General features: G+C 52.7%; 1 protein-coding gene across 1 annotated transcript in view; it reads right to left on the bottom strand.

Annotated features, from left to right (window-relative positions):
- The window catches only part of LOC119107996 (putative fatty acyl-CoA reductase CG5065), a 68,123-nt gene that overhangs the window by 14,668 nt on the left and 36,309 nt on the right, over nt 1-17,146 (bottom strand). Inside the window, exons 2-7 of the mRNA XM_037231582.1 lie at nt 14,656-14,778; nt 12,883-13,008; nt 12,081-12,226; nt 10,889-10,998; nt 2,611-2,803; nt 390-469 (exon numbers count right to left, since the gene is read on the bottom strand). Of these exons, the coding sequence (XP_037087477.1) occupies nt 390-469; nt 2,611-2,803; nt 10,889-10,998; nt 12,081-12,226; nt 12,883-13,008; nt 14,656-14,778 (778 nt within the window). The remainder of the gene's footprint in view (nt 1-389; nt 470-2,610; nt 2,804-10,888; nt 10,999-12,080; nt 12,227-12,882; nt 13,009-14,655; nt 14,779-17,146) is intronic.

The raw sequence follows: 17,146 nt of genomic DNA, 5'->3' as shown, positions 1-17,146 counted from the left end.
CACAGGCCACACGGACAGGGTGGAGCATGAGTTAGCACAACCTGATCCGCGATGCCGGACATCCCGGCTCTAGGGGTGGCGCAGCAGCTTTCAATCGTCAATGACGCTCTTAATTCAAAGTGGCTTTTCTGACATCGACACAAAACACAACCGCGAGCGCCGAATGCACTTTCCCTCTCAACCGCCCCACATCCCGCTGTGGATCGCGCATTTCGTCCGAGCAGTACTTACAGCGGCTTCTTGCCCATCATCATGATGACTGCGTCGAGGATGTAAGGCCGGATGAAGTGGCACACGACCACCCCAGAACTTGTTGGAGATGGGGCGCTGGTGAAACTGCCGCCCGGTACCAGAGCACGTTGCACATGGGGTTCTGGCGCACTCCCCACGCCCCCAGTCGCGCACCTCGCGCCATCGGATCGGCTGAATCGTCCCCGACGCGCAGTTGTAAACGATGGGCTGGCGCGGGCTGCGAACACACGAGCGGCGAGGAGGGGTGAGCGTCCCTACACGCTGACCGCCCCCGCGCGGCCCGCCTCCCCAGGCGCGAGCGGGCGAAGGCTTGGAGTCTCTGGTGACACGCGCGGTGGCCAAGTGTGGCCGTACATCCCGTAAGCTGCGGGTGGTGATGTCGATCGATGACGATGGGCATGACTTCGAAGGACACTGTACTTGAGTGACGTGGCTCAGGCAGCACGGGGGCGGAGTCGATCTTACTTAGATAGAGGCTGGCTGCTTTTGAAATCTTGGCATTAGAACGATGTAATGGAGACCTCGGTACAGGCGTATCATGCGCATAAGACTTTTACTAGTTCAGGAACACAAGGGGAGCTGTCATAGCCATTACGTAACAAGGCAAAAGCCAGCAGACCGACTGGTTGGATTCATAATTTTTTAGAACCATTCGCACAGCACGATAATATAACTTTTCTATTGAGTCAAATCGACTCGAAGCTCGACTGCATACCCCTAAAATAGGGTAAGTTACTTCAAACACGAAGTCAAGTCGGCGGTACCCGAGCAAAGAACGCGTGATAAGACATGGAGACAGCCGGGAGTGAACTACACACAAGGCGATTGGCAAGAGCTAACACGTCATCGTCTTTGTATTACACTATGCTATTTTGATAATCCGCACGGCTATTTCAGAGTTCAGCGGGGGTGTTACAGCTACGCGAACAGCAAATGAAATCGACCACCGAACGCTCTTTGGCATCATTCTCATGACTTTATGTTGTGTTGAAAAGTGGTCAGAAACCCTACATAAACGTGCGACACAAAACCGACTTTCATACTAAAGTGGACGCGCAGCTGTTCTCGGCGAATGCACAGATGCTCCGCAGTAGGTTTGGTGGTGTAAAGAGATTGGTTACGCACGTGTTGTAATAAGTCAGATGTTTCAACGTGTACCATGACGCGCTGAGCTTTGAAGCCCTAATGGCCCGCTGTCTTGCGCGTGAGGGGTTGGCAGCATCCGGTTGTGTAATACAATTTCACCGTTGTTGGTGCAACCCAGTGCGTCGAGGCCTGCCCGCGCACGCACGGGACAAAGCCGGCATTAACCCGCGCTGCCATGCGTGCGCCCGCGGCGCAGCCTGACGGCAGTGGAGAAATATACAAACAAGTAACGTTGATTCCACGTGATTACATTTCGTTGACTTCACGTGACGCCGTAGAGCTAATGAGAGGCAATGTTTTCATCCCCACCGACAGGAGGATGTGCTTCCTCGTTGCCTTGCTGGGACTGTTGACTGACGATGCGTTACGAGCGGGGGCTCTTCTCCACACGGAAGGCTCACCCGCAAGCAGCCACGTGCAGCCAGTGGCATCACGTCATGCAGATTACAGTGCGGTGTCCTGCCCAGGAGATCAGCGCTGGCCGGCAGGAAAGTCACTTCCATATCGGTCCTAAGAGTGGCGGGGACCACAGTCGTCTCCCCTCCCCTTGAGATTAGTCCGCACCTGGTGCCGAGGAGGACCGGGGACAACGATGATCACGTTAATCGGAGCCTACACAGTCTCGCAGCTGATGCAGCTACGCGACCGGTAAGTAGTTTAGTGAGGTCTAATGTCTAACAACGCTAACTCAGGCGCAATGTGTCATATTTGGCAAATAGTTGGGCTGGGTTTGGCCGACTGCGGGCCGGCGAGGCCGGGACCTAGACAGCTCTCACGCTTCTCCATCTGTCCGGTGAGCTATCCAGGTCTGCCTGGTTCAGCTCGGCTCACCTGAGCACGGCTGTCTCGCTCAGCTCGGCTCATCTGAGCACGGCCGCGCGCCAGGCGACCGTGATCATCAGGTCTGCCTCGTTCGGCTCAGCTCACCGTAGCACGGCCGTGTGCCAGGCGGCCGTGATCATCAGGTCTGCCTCGCTCGGCTCAGCTCACCTGAGCAAGGCCGTGTGCCAGGCGGCCGTGATCATCAGGTCTGCCTCGCTTGGCTCGGCTCACCTGTGCAAGGCCGTGTGCCAGGCGGCCGTGATCATCAGGTCTGCCTTGTTCGGCTCATCTCACCTGTGCACGGCCGTCTTGCTCAACTCAGCTCACCTGAGCACGGCCGTGTGCCAGGCGGCCGTGATCATCAGGTCTGCCTCGCTCGACTCAGCTCACCTATGCACGGCCGTGTGCCAGGCGGCCGTGATCATCAGGTTGATGGGCACGTCCACAGGGATGACGTCGGCCACCAGGTCCTCGTGGCAGAGCAGCGTGCGCATCAGGCCCTTGCCGGCGCCGGCGATCATGCCGGTCGGCCCGTTGAAGTTGTCCACCCAGCCGGGGATCGGCTCCTTCCAGGCGCAGGTCACTGAGGCAAGGGGTGCGGTCAGGGGTCGGGCCTTCGGGTCTGTCAGAGGGCATGGCAGGTGAGCTGGAGACGCAGTTGCCAGACTCCGGAAGCGGGAGATGTGAAGACCAGCATCATTTGAAGACATGTAAAGGTGATGAACTTGAAGCAATATAGATATACGATTTCAAAAATGCTGCCCTGAACTAAGGTTAGAATTTCTGGCATCAGCAACGTGTAAAAGTAGTGGTTAAAGGAAGCTGAAGGCGAAAAAAATGCTGATTGGCTGCGTATTCCTGCTAAAACGGTAATTTCAGATAGCGTTAAACAATTAGCACAAATACAGGAGCAAATTCAGTGATGTGCATGTACATAAATACATACACACATATGCATATACATACATGCATATATATATACATATATATATAGCTATATATATAGATTATATATATATTGCGTGCCACAACCCTCAAATTGCATGCCGATTTGTATATACACACTTCAGAAGTCAGACGGACACCAGGTAACTACTTGGTCCCCGCGACTGGAAAAAAACAACTACGGTAACACTCAGATCTAGCCTAGCATCAACCGCTGCTGGCATGTCCGGCTTGTTGAGTCCCTGCACAGATGGGATGGGATCTTAGTGGTCATATGGGGACCGACACACGATGATCCAACAAGTGGCTTTCACGACTCGTTCGAAAGTTTTGACGGGTTCTCCAGCAAACTCCTTGCCTGTCATCTGCAGCAATCCATGTGACGGACACAGCTTAGAGTCACGGGGATGTTTTTGTGCTGGATTTCTCCGCTGGGTTCCATAAGTGCGGCTTAGTAGCTTACGTGCAGCACACCATTTCTGCTGGCACGCCGTGAGAGATTTCATGCTGGCCAGCTACTGGTCTGGCATGATCCAAGTCATCATGACTAGCAATTGCGTTGCGTGCGACACTCCTCAGAGATCACTGGGAGCACTTCAACAATGTAGGTAAGACACTGTGGTCAGCATTGCAATGCCACAGCCGACGGCAATGTCTCGATCCCTCGGTGCAAGGCCGCCGACAGCGAGCATTTCTAGTTCGTGAACAGTGGAAAGAGGCACGGTTGGCGACTGCGGTGCTGAGAGAAGCACCTTACGAGTCTAACACGTGGCGTGAAGTTATTCAGCAGACTTTTCACAGATTGGGAACCGCAGGCTTGACATTTATGGCGTGTCGTTACTGCAGTTCCGATCCAGCTGCAGATGCTCCATGTGCATGCTGGAGCCTTCAAATGGGTGTGGTTCCGATCGTATCCGATGGCAGAGCATCAAAGAATTAAATCATCTGGGTACCACTCATCCATACTGCTATCATCTGATGCCCTCCAACGGTTGCGAAGGCTGGTGCAACTTACGCTAATTCGTGCCACTGTCAGGAGCCACCTAACATACCTATCAAAAGCGGAAAGAATACGCGTTGGAATTGCCACACCTGAGTGGTGATTCATCGGCTCAGAGGATAATTTGATGTGACGTAGCGATCTGCATCAGCCTTGACCAACATATCTGCGGAAGCATGATGCAAGGTGCCGGACAAGCTAGCTCACCGCACAAACCCATGGCATTCCTTCCACTTACATAGATGGCACATGAACAAGTCTCTGAAGAGCAGTGTGTTAAGTAACTTAGTTATCCCTACATTATTTTGGTATCATGTTGAACTGCATCACGCATAATGTGGGTTCCGTGGGTAGCACAGCAAGATAGAGCCGCAACGTATCTGATAAAAAATCCGGCTATGCGCCAAAACGCCGGCTTTCCAAGCTTAATGGCAACCGTGGAGTAACAGAACATGGTAACTTTCCCTTAACAGCTGTAGAATTCGCTATTTGCATTCACACGTGTTTGAGGTATAAGCTCAGCAGCTAGTAAGCCATCAGTAGGTTGTAGATGGTACTAGACGTGAAGCACGCGGCCGTCGACACGCCTGGACGGCTCGCGTCAGCACGCGTGGGCACGCGCGGCCATGCGGCCGGCCCCCGGACGAATGCTGTCGGACGAGGCGCGTGGGACGCGTTTCTCCCAGCAGGGCCCCGGCATGCCCCTTCGTCCTGCTCGGCCGGGCGGCACTGCCGCGTCGGGCGCCTCATTAGACTGGCCGCCGCTATCCGTGAAACCGGCCCCGTCCGCGGCCCCTGTCCCGGCACGGGGGCGCCCCACCGCCCCGCCGCTGCGTGGACGCTTTCACTGGGCGGCGGCGGCGCGCTGCAGACGTCTGGCCGGCCGGCCCGCGTAACAGCGGGACCCGCCACCCGGTAGATAGCAGATCCTGCATGCCCGTCTCAACCCATTTTGTCATGGAGATAACTGCAACAGGGCGTATTCCGGTCTTGGGCCTTGTCTGGCTGTCAGCAACAGCTCCCTTATCGCCATCACACCAACATTCGACGATGGAGCAAACCAAGTTTAACATATCGGGGTAGTTTGTAAAGATAACGACAAATATCAAGGACAATATTGTTTGTCATGTTTCTTATATTTTGTACATATAGTGCTGCAGCATTACTTAGCCATGACTATAAAATCACGCAAGTAATTGATTGCGACAAAGGGCTATTGTGAAGAGCTAAGGAAACAAAATCGGAGGTATGTACAAGTGCAATAAGACACATACAAATACACAATTAATACAATGCACTAATGCAACTAGTACTCCGGCTGACGGCACCACGACATATATACTGCAGTCAGGTGCAGGCAACATATAAAAAACGCGGCCTCATTCACTCCATGAGAATGACGTTGCTGCTCCAGTTTTTCCGTGGGCAAGAGCCCTTCCGTTGCTAGCTGCGATGCTTAAGTACTTCGGACCCCACCGTCTGGATGCTGCCATGTCACGTGCTGCTTACCCTGGAACATGCAGTCCGGACCTCTCCGCCTGCCGGTAGGACCCCACTGGCGGGCGGACTAGAGCAAGCCCATGAGAAGGGCGGATGGCTCGTCCTGGCCGAGCAAACTCCATACATGGCAGGCAAGCTGCTTGCGCTTAGCATTGTTACATCGCAACAGACACACATCTAGCCTTCCCAACAACATGTCCGGACGCTGCAAGTCCACCTGCGAATTCCTGAGCGGACGGGCTGTAGTCGGTCAGTTAATCATTGAGTTTTAAGGGCGCGTCAACCGGGACGGGCTTTAGTCGGGTGGCTTGTGGACGGGTTTCTGGCGTGACGTTTTCCCAAACGAAGGGCGTGGTCGTGCCGCAGTAAGCAAAACAACTACTTTCGCCTCGGTCAAATGGCGAAAGCCGCGCCTGCACGGAACGCCAGGCTTGTCAACCGAGATGTTGCAGAGCACACCGGCCTGAAGGTCGTGTCGGGCGAAGGCATCAATAAAGTCTACGGAGGCACAGCTTTGCGTCACGCTGAGCGGTACGAGTCACCGACAGCAACTAGGGCGAGTTGGAAGCTGGTGCATCGGGGCCAACGCCAGCGGCAGGTCCGCTTGCGTCTTCGGTGTTCGTGTGTGCGCGTGTGCCTGCTAGTCAGGCCGCTTTGTGACACGGCGGCGCGTCTTGCACGGAGATCTGCATGGTGTCGCAGGTGTCGCGGCTGCTGTGGTGCCGGCTTGCGACGGACCCCGTCGGCCGATGCACAGACCATTCAGTGAGATGCCTGTCCGGGGATGTAATAGCCGTGTGGCTAGCGCTTTAGGCTCCCCCGCTTGGGGCTCGGGTTCGAACCCCGGTCGCGCCATGGCTCCTGAGTAGCCGCGGGCGCTCCATTACAGGGTGCGCGACCACGTGCGTTGCGTTCCTTTAACATGCGCTTCGCTGGGCGTCAATGCGGCGAGGTTTTTCCAACATAACTTCCGAATGACGCAACTACGCCGCGCCAAGCTTTGCATACCTGTACACAATGTGTACCGAAAATTCTGGCATAGAAAATTGGGATGTACCTTGTAAAGTCACTGATCGAAGGTAGGTCAAACTCAGGCCGTGTCTGTCAGCAAGGCAACCTCTGAGGAATCGGTCACTATGATGATGATGACCCCAAGTGTAAGACGAAGCCACACATCTCTGATATAGTTTCCAAGAAAATTAGACAACAGAATTTAGAATGACAATAAACTCAGTTGACCTTATGGCAGGTATGAGGGTCAGACCGAGTAGCCTGCTTTGTGACTGGCAGGCTTGCTTTAAGGGGTAGTTTCTTATGTTGATATCCAATATTCTTATAGCAGGGACCACGCATGTTATCTTTGATGGACTTCTTAAGGGTCAGAGGACGTCACTGACCTAAAATTACCCCGGCCAACAGTTTATTTTTAAAGACATACCGTCTGGTAGCCTTTTACGCTTAGTCAAATGCAAATGTTATAATGATATCGTATGATTTTGGTCACCAAGACCTTTTAGAAGTCAAAAAGGTCATTGACCTAATATGACTATCAGTCACCCTTCGCATTAAATAGGTATCTAAGTTCAAGGCGGTTGCGTGAGAAGGTCCTGCGGCGCTTTGAATGCCAATGCTTGAGTATGGCCTTGCTTGATCTTATTTGACCCGACGTTCATAACTAAGGAGCCTTAAATTTCAACACAAGCGAGTACACATACAGGTCAACACGCGCTATGAATCTGGTGCATCCATCCCCTCAGATTGCTATATCTCAGGCGGTCAAATTCCCCGCTCCCCCACCGGAGCGTTTGATATTCAACCGGAGACCCGGGTGCGAGTTAGTAAAAATAAAAGAAGCTTCGATTGTTCAGTAACTGTGACGAGCGCTGGTGCTGGACTCAGAAAAGCGAGCATGAAGTAATCTTCAGCTTTTGAAAATGACTAGCATGTTTAACTCTTTTGCTTGAAACGCTATATGGATCACCGTAATGGTGGAGGAGTTGCGTGCAGTGTCAAAGGTATGGTGCTGGTTTTTGAGAATCTCAGTGACAATGATTCACGTTCCGTGACATTCTTTTATGACAAGCCTTATTATCAAACAAATTTGGTTGCATGAAAAGGATAAACGAAACGAATCTGATATAGGAACGATGCAGATACCATGCCGTTGTTAACACGCGCCAGGGCGGCCGGCAAGATACCCTTCGCCCGGGTGGGGGTGGGGGGCCAATTCGACCCCACCGAGATCTTGGGAGCTAAGTAAGCGAGAGACACCAAATTTATAGGGTGTCTTGACCTGTACGTGAACTCACTTTGGTCAAAGTTTGAGCTACCAAGATTATGACCTTCAGGTCAAATAAGGTCAGACAAGGTCAAATTCCATGTTGGTCTCCAAAGTGCCCCCAGAACCTAGGCGACTGTTTCTAAGCAAAGGTCCAAAGCTCATTTGAGGTCAGTGGCCTTTTTTGACATTTTGAAGGTCATGATGACCAAAATCATTCAAGACTGCTCTGAGTTTTGCATCTGAATAAGCGACAAAGATTACGCTAGGCAGTATGTTCATAAAACAAAATGTCGATCCGGGTCCTCTTAGGTCAATGACATTTTCTGACCTCTAAGAAGTCAACGGAAGATGCATAGTGCGGTTCCTGCTGCCAATAATTTCTAAGTGAGCACCACCAACTATCCCATACACCAATCCCTAGAGAAATAAATAAGGTTGGTTGCAACTTTGGTCTGACATTCATACCTGACCTTAGGTCAACGTAATTTGCTCATTTGATATTTGTGGTGCCTAAGAAAGCATCTCAGAGATGTATTTGGGGCGACTGCACCGCGCCAAATTTTGCATAGCTGTAGACAATTAAATAGCAGATCGTTTGGTATTACAAATTTAGATGTACCTTGTAAGGTCGCTGACCTATGGCAGGTTAAAGTCAGGTCATAGTTTTGGTGAAGGCAATTTCCAGGGAATCCTTTAGTCTGGTCCAACAACGAAGTGTTCGACGAAACCATACATCTCTGAGATGCTTTGTTAGGCAACACAACAGTTCAATGAGCAGATTACATTGACCTAAGGTCAGGTATGAAGGTCAAATCAAGGTCAAAACCACCCTGTTTTGTTACTGTAGGGCTTGCTGTATGGGATAGTTTCTGGTGCTCATTTCGAATTTATTGATGGCAGGAACCACATCATAAATCCTCCATGGACTTCTTAGAGGTCAGAATAGGTCATTGACCTAAAATGACCCAGACCAGCACTTTGTTTTAGGAACATACTACCTAGCGTTATCTTTGTCGCCTAGTCAAATGCAAAACTCAAAGCAATCTTGTGTGATTTTAGTCACCTTGATCTTCAAAAGCTCAAAAAGGTCACTGACCTTGAACGAGTATGTGACTTTTTGCTTAGAAACGGTTATCTAGGTTCTGGGGACACTTTGGAGACCAACATGGAACTTGACCTTGTTTGACCTTTTTTGACCCGAAGGTCATAATCTAGAAACCCGAAACTTTGACCTAAGTGAGCTTACGTACAGGTTAACACACCCTGTAAACTGGGTGTTTCTAGCTCTCTTAGTTCCCGAGATCTCAGCGGGTCAAATTGACCCCCCACCGGAGCGAAGGGTATCTAGCTGGCCGCGGCATACGTTAAAGCAACAGATCTCTGATCGTGTCCTGGCAATGTCCGGAAGCTACCAATCGCTGTGGTGAGGGAAATCGAGTCCAAACGCGGTAGCGCGCTAACCCCGCTGCTGAGAGAGAGAGAGAGAGAGAGAGAGAGAGAGAGAGAGAGAGAGAGAGAGAGAGAGAGAGAGAGAGAGAGAGAGAGAGAGAGAGAGAGAGAGAGAGAGAGAGAGAGAGAGAGAGAGAGAGAGAGAGAGAGAGAGAGAGAGAGAGAGAGAGAGAGAGAGAGAGAGAGAGAGAGAGAGAGAGAGAGAGAGAGAGAGAGAGAGAGAGAGAGAGAGGAGAGAGAGAGAGAGAGAGAGAGAGAGAGAGAGAGAGAGAGAGAGAGAGAGAGAGAGAGAGAGAGAGAGAGAGAGAGAGAGAGAGAGAGAGAGAGAGAGAGAGAGAGAGAGAGAGAGAGAGAGAGAGAGGAGAGAGAGAGAGAGAGAGAGAGAGAGAGAGAGGAGAGAGAGAGAGAGAGAGAGAGAGAGAGAGAGAGAGAGAGAGAGAGAGAGAGAGAGAGAGAGAGAGAGAGAGAGAGAGAGAGAGAGAGAGAGAGAGAGAGAGAGAGAGAGAGAGAGAGAGAGAGAGAGAGAGAGAGAGAGAGAGAGAGAGAGAGAGAGAGAGAGAGAGAGAGAGAGAGAGAGAGAGAGAGAGAGAGAGAGAGAGAGAGAGAGAGAGAGAGAGAGAGAGAGAGAGAGGAGAGAGAGAGAGAGAGAGAGAGAGAGAGAGAGAGAGAGAGAGAGAGAGAGAGAGAGAGAGAGAGAGAGAGAGAGAGAGAGAGAGAGAGAGAGAGAGAGAGAGAGAGAGAGAGAGAGAGAGAGAGAGAGAGAGAGAGAGAGAGAGAGAGAGAGAGAGAGAGAGAGAGAGAGAGAGAGAGAGAGAGAGAGAGAGAGAGAGAGAGAGAGAGAGAGAGAGAGAGAGAGAGAGGAGAGAGAGAGAGAGAGAGAGAGAGAGAGAGAGAGAGAGAGAGAGAGAGAGTAGAGAGAGAGGAGAGAGAGAGAGAGAGAGAGAGAGAGAGAGAGAGAGAGAGAGAGAGAGAGAGGAGAGAGAGAGAGAGAGAGAGAGAGAGAGAGAGAGAGAGAGAGAGAGAGAGAGGAGAGAGAGAGAGAGAGAGAGAGAGAGAGAGAGAGAGAGAGAGAGAGAGAGAGAGAGAGAGAGAGAGAGAGAGAGAGAGAGAGAGAGAGAGAGAGAGAGAGATAGAGAGAGAGAGAGAGAGAGAGAGAGAGAGAGAGAGAGAGAGAGAGAGAGAGAGAGAGAGAGAGAGAGAGAGAGAGAGAGAGAGAGAGAGAGAGAGAAAGAAAGAGAGGAGCCGTGTCTTCTTATTTTTGCACCAGGAACAGGTGGAAACCTCCACGGGTGGGCCAAAGCTGTTTAAGAGCCGTGTAAGCCACTTCAAACAGACAGCGTGCTGAGCTTCTCTAAAAGGAAACAAAAGTGCCGGGACGAACGAGCGTAATTCGTAGTGTTGGGCTCAACCTGGGAGGGCGAGCTGAGCATCGGCTGCCACGCCGTCCGCACAGCCGGACGCAGGACACCTGGTTGGGTTCGAAAGGAGCTCACCGATAGAGGGGCGGACGATCACCAGCGGTAGGTCTTCCCTCTCCTTCACGAGCAGGCTCTCCGCTAGAGCCTTGGTGTACGTGTACGTGTTGGGACGGTTGCCCAGCAGCCTGCGGGAAAACACGGCGGTTACATTAGCACAGTTGTGTCCGTTGTGTTGTGTCTAAGCGCTGTGCACACACAGGGAAGGCCAGCGAAAAAGATGACAGCAAGACGTTTGCCAAGGTGATCCCGTAATGACAAAGATAAAGGCTAGTTTTAACTGGATAACAGCAAACACAGAAGTGTACTCTAGCTGTTGTTCGATGTGCGGGCACCTTATCAGTATAATTCGTATTTACTTACACTGCTAGTCGCTACCGTTCATCAAACATGCAAGTTCAGTCATTTTGAGCAGCCGTTTAAAGAAAGCGACAAACCGGCTGGTGATCTCAAGAGCCTCAGCCAGGCAGCCCTGCCACCAAAATGTTGTTAGTTGATGATCTAATGGAAAAACCGCGACAAAAGCTGACTAATCCTTCCAAGGGCAGGATGGAAGCTGCAGCCAAGGAATTAATCTGCACTGCATACAGAACGACGGGCATTCCCCCAACACGTGCAGGAAAGGCCTTCGTGAGGCTGTCACCAAAGCCGGAGGATCCTTGAACGTTTTAACGACGGCTCTGTCTGCAGGACGCGCCCCATTCTGGCGGTCTCAGATTAGCAGGAGTTGATAATCGCACACCAAGGATACAGGAAAGTGCAATAGGGAGTTCAGAGAATTGCGCACTGGTTGAGCAATGGTTGTTCCCGACACTTCCGGGCCGCACTTCCGATCGGTGGATACATGTGCTTTTGGCAAGGGAGTTTGCTACAAGCCGATTATGAGTACGCCGATAATAATCGGTTAAGGATGGCGACCTTCCAAAATAAATCTTAGACATGATATCCCATTTATGAAAAAGAACAGATCACACTGACTCAACGAATAGGAAACTCCTATACCCAATGGAAAGGAACACGAAAAGAACGTTCTTTTAAAAACTCGCATATCCATTATCGTCTGAGTTACCATGCCAGGCGGCGCAGCAAACGCACAGGGAGCAACACAGACATGCGTGCTCATCCCCGCCCTCCCCCAAAGCCTTGGATCCATTGAGTGCAGCACTACTGCCTGAGCTTCGGCGTGATGTACCGTGCCGGCCTCACTCACCTCGGCGTGATGTCGGCCAGCACGTCGTCGTCCAGCCAGTCGACCATCTCCATGACGCGCTTGGGGTCGGCGGGGCTGGGGTACACGATCTCGTCGATCACAGACCGGTCGCAGTTGCAGTAGGCCGTGGACACGTGCACGAACGCCTGCGCACAGACACGGTCGCGGGAGGTCAGGCGCGAAACGCCCGGGGTAGGGGTCAGTCGACGGGTGGGACGGACGCGACAGACGCTTGCTCCCTACTGCGATAACACAGACCAAGAGAAAGCAGACGGCGTCATCTTGGATAGTTAAAATGCGGTAGGTTACTCTTTTCCCTCGCCGGTTCACTTTTTGACGTCGCGTATATTTTCATTATTCTGCGTTACCAGTCAAAAAGAATGCACTTCCACACATACGCATTGTCCATGCAAATAACTGGCCTGCAACAGTATTTCTATCACTGCACTCATTCCAATGAGCGGACAGGGTCAGCGTCTTATGAACACTATTATCAAATCATGCATCTATACTTCCTCCAAAGAAGCACAGATCTTCGGATAAATGTTCGGAGATTGGTCGAAGAACCTTTAGTTTCAGCGTGTGCAACTCATTGGCACATGCGGCCACACGCTACTAACCCACGCGCGACAGTGCAATGTAACTCATTGGCACATGCGGCCATACGCCTACTAACCCACGCGCGGCAGCGCGATGCAACTCATTGGCACATGCGGCCATTCGCCACCAACCCACGCGCGACAGCGCAATGCAACTCATTGGCACATACGGCCATACGCTGCCAACCCACGCGGCATCTCACCTCCAGATTTCTCATCTTCTTGGCCAAGTGGAGGAGTGACTGCGTGCCTTTGACGTTCATGGTGACCGACACCTTGAGAACCTCGTCGAATTTGACGGTAGCCGCCGAGTGGAAGACGATGCTGACCTGTGGAAAGCGCCGGCGATGGCGCTCGTTTCAACATGTGGCAAGCAGGGTCAAGGGCGCATCCAAGGAGGTGGCTGCTTAGGCTATGACCCCTCCATTAGGAAGTGCGTCGGTCTCACAAGAAGGACAAAACTGAAGAACCTGCTAAGCTGGCGAGGATCACAAGAACATGCCAGGTCCCACTGATCTTGAGCGTATCCGCAACGCTCGTCCGATCTCAATGAGCCGTATGAAGGTTTCGCAGTATTTAGAGACATTTTGGGATTTTAATGTAAGAAATGGTTTACTCACATGTGGCACTTGAACAGAACCATCATCCTTACTATGATTAATGCGCTTATGTCGATTTTGAAATGGGAGGATTATAGCTGGTGATGGAAGGTGAAGTTATAATTATTGTAAGTTAAGATAAGCTCCTTGCAGGGCTTAAGATCATTGATGTCTATATCGAGGCGGTGTTAAAATCACCTTTGTCGAGACAGTTCAAGTACTGCCTCATGGACAAAGAGAGCATTTACAAAGGAATGGGCAGACCCCAAGTTTAGTGTCAAGTAAGTACTTTGGGCACTGCATAATCCTGCGAGCTGGCACGACATAAACCCTTCACAGCACTCGATCAATTGAAGGTATGCGAATGTGTGGGTCAATAACTCCACAGAGATTGCAAGATGGCATCGTTGGACTGGGCTAAGACGCTGCATTATTTATTCGTATGATAGATGGATGTGGGGAATGAATGAATGCTTTGCATGAATGTAAGGCACGCCGCGCGTGCTGCAAACGTGCGGTGTACGGTGATGTCGAGACTCGTGCCATGGAATGGAGACCACATACCAGCTGTTTGGTAATAATCCGTCCACAGGTTAGTGCGGGGATGTGCACACAGCTCATCCGGAGTTTCACGCGAACATTTGCACCTAGCACTTCTGCCCCTGACCAGGGCGCGGCTAGTCGTACGTTATACCATCAGACACTGCTCCATATACTCGTGACAGGATACATCCTTCTAGACATCCTTCTAGACACACAATCTTCTAGACATGAGTGAAGAAGTACCGCCGTGGGATGCTCGATGTGACGGCGCCTCACAGATATCCGTATTCCCTTCGCATCGTGACGCTGTGTAGCGTGCATCGTTCGCGGTGTAATGTCGCGTTGATACGGTTCCCTCTGATGTAAACGTCCAAGGAGCCGAAGAAATGGCCTGAACATATTCGGCCTTACGTGTCGCACATCATGCATCAACGTATACACGCGCATGCGTGCGTGCGTGGACTCACGTTGGCCTCACATAGAAGCGGCCTCGGCCACTCATACCACTGAGGATGAATCGTCCATTGGGCAACTGAAGCGGTCTGGGTAACCAAATGACCTAAATTCCGAACCGTACTGACAGTCAACCGGTCGATTCATCTACGTCAGCTGCCGTGAATCACCGACGCGGGCGGTCACAACACCTGTTCCAGTGCGCCGGCCGCCTGTCACCACGCCTAGCCGCGCTGGCGTCACCAGGCCCCGGAACCCAGCGCCTCCGCACCCCCAGCTGAGCGCGGCCAGGCCGAGCCGCCGCCCCGTCCGCTTAGCGCCACCGCCGGCGCCCCCGGCTCGCCCGCGGGGCCGCGCGCCGGAGCCGGTCACGTGACTGACCTCGTCCTCCAGCGTGGCGCGGTCCGCGGCCGAGAGCCCCAAGCCCGGCTGCATGATGTCGCCAGGGATGGCCACCAGTTTGTCCAGTTGGTCCGGGTCGGTTTTCTTTAGGTAGTCGAATATCTGCCGGGGGAGAGAGGCGGTTACTTTTCCTGTCGACGTCGGACAGCGGCGCGGTGCCGTGGCCGGGGGGGGGGGGGGGCATCAGCGGGCAGGACGCTGGCGGCATCGCTTCGCCTGGTGCACGTGAAACCTCCGTCAGAGGAGCGGATTCAATGCCACTTGGCGGCGAGGAGGGTGCCAGGCCGGCGCAGCTGGACAGCGAGAGAGGCGAGAGGCGACAGCGAGGATGGATGGATGGACACCCCGACAGGGGCGCGGCTCAGTCGTGGACCGGATGAGCGAAAGCGAACCAATCTAGCGCACCGGGGACGGCGAGAGATGACGGAACGCGCGATCCAAGGGCTCGTCCTCCCTGCCAGAGAAGGATGTGACCGCGATGCCGCAACTTCTGCCCAAAGCCTGGGGCGAGCGCCGCCCCTTCTCAGACCAGCGCAGCTCAGCCTGGCCCGCCCAGCCTGGCCGGGCCTGGCACGGCCCGGCGTCGGCCCGCCGGGCCTGACCGGTCGGGCCGGCTGCCCGCTGCCGGCCGCCGAAAGTGGTTGCGCCGACCGGACGCAGGGCGACCTTGTTGACCGCTGGCATCGAACCTGTACCCGGTGCACACTTTCACCGGCGGCGGGGCCCGAGCGCGGGTGCTGGCGGCCCGCGGCCGTCCTAGGCGGGGCTGTGGCAACGGCGAGAAGGCGGCAGTCGCAGGCGGCGCTGATGACATCCGTGGAGGAATGCACAGCGGCCGAGGAAATACGGATGTCTGTGAGGTGTCATCACATCAGGCGGTCCACGGCGGAGCTCTTTCGCTCTTGTCTTAGGAAGGTTGCTATATGCTGTCACACGAGTGTCTGTAGCGGTATCTGATGGTATCAGACTGCGCTGATAGACATCGAAGTTTCCGGTTAACTTCAGTGCGCAAGGACCACGTGGTTACCAAAAAGACGCACCCCGGGAGCTTCAAGATTTTCTCAAGCAAATGCCTTTTGTGCCGCAAGCAAGCCCATTTCTTAGCATACATCAAATGAGCGACGTAGCTTCTTTCAGAGCATGTCTTGCCGCGTAATTCGACCGGTGCGAACAGTTTCACGCACAGGAAACAATCACCCCACTCATGCATTGTGGCTGAATGGACTGAGCATGATGCACACTGACGGAAAACAATTGGGCTACGAGGCGGCGAGAGTTAGGGTGCATTTCCATGCTGACAAACTACAGCCACGTGGCAGAGCAGCCACAAAACCGAACACACGGCACGCTTCCGGGGCAAAACCGGCGCTTTCCTCTCGTGCTCAACTGGCAGAAGGAGGTCAGTTCTTCAGAACGTCCTTGACTGGTGTATTTCTTCCTCGGACGGACGGGATACCGGTACGTGCAGACGGTCTCTCTCTATAACGGCTGGCTTGCACAGCACCCGTCACAGTTTTTATCTGCGTCAGTGTCCTTGGATGTGACGCCTGAGTCAAGACGTGACAAGCAGTGCTGCCAGCCTGCACGTCCGAATGCCGTCCGGTGGCATAGCTTTCCGAATCGGTTACAGGACGTCATGCATCTCTCTTGCTCTCCCCTTTTCCACAATAGGTCATAGCGTGCATCGAGTGCAGTTTCGTGATGCATTCGTAAACAAACGATGGACAAGTTTGAAAGCGACCCACATGGTATGGAGAAGATATGTAGGGACTCACGCCAAGTACGGCAGAGCGACAGGATGCATTATCATCGGTAGGCGGCTGCAAATACATTTGCATTTGCTGCAGACATTTGGGCACATTTTGGAGCCCCTATTTTCTGCAAATGGACAGAGCACATCTCCTCTCGAGATCAAGGGCGTCATTAAGAACACCACTGCTGTTGTCTTTTTGTTATTCGCTCCAACAAGTTGAGAAGAAAATCGGATACCTGATGTAAAAGCCTTGCCTTTAAGGACAACAGTACACCTGAAACAATGCCCCAAAGATGAAGATGGAAGACGCAGTGAGGTCTTGTTTTAACCACAAATGACCCTATTCACACCCACCTTTTCGACATCAGGAACAATATAAGCACACAAGAACAAAAATAGAGCAAAAAGGGCAGCTTGAGCTCCCCTTCTTCCTATCGCCGGCGTAAGATATGGTTTGCTCTTGGGCCTGTATGCACCAAATCAAAACTGCGGATTGAACACGTCTGATGGGCGTAAAATGGCATCGAGTTGACCTGTCCCTTATCACCAAGCATCGTCATCATGGATTGTACACTGCATGGACGACTTGGTATGACCATGCACGCACGAATGTATACACCACGTGGCGCCTGGAGCCACTGGAGCCGCCTGGCGATAGCTTCGCTGAATTATTCAACGGTCTCCGAGTATGTGTGTAAGGAGGGGGGGGGGGGGGGC

The sequence above is a fragment of the Pollicipes pollicipes genome, unplaced genomic scaffold (genome assembly GCF_011947565.3).
Source record: "Pollicipes pollicipes isolate AB1234 unplaced genomic scaffold, Ppol_2.1 Scaffold_6686;HRSCAF=7923_pilon_pilon_pilon, whole genome shotgun sequence".
Lineage (NCBI taxonomy): Eukaryota > Metazoa > Arthropoda > Thecostraca > Pollicipedomorpha > Pollicipedidae > Pollicipes > Pollicipes pollicipes.
Note: the sequence above shows the minus strand (reverse complement) of the source record. Positions and strands in the feature narration are given on the sequence as shown.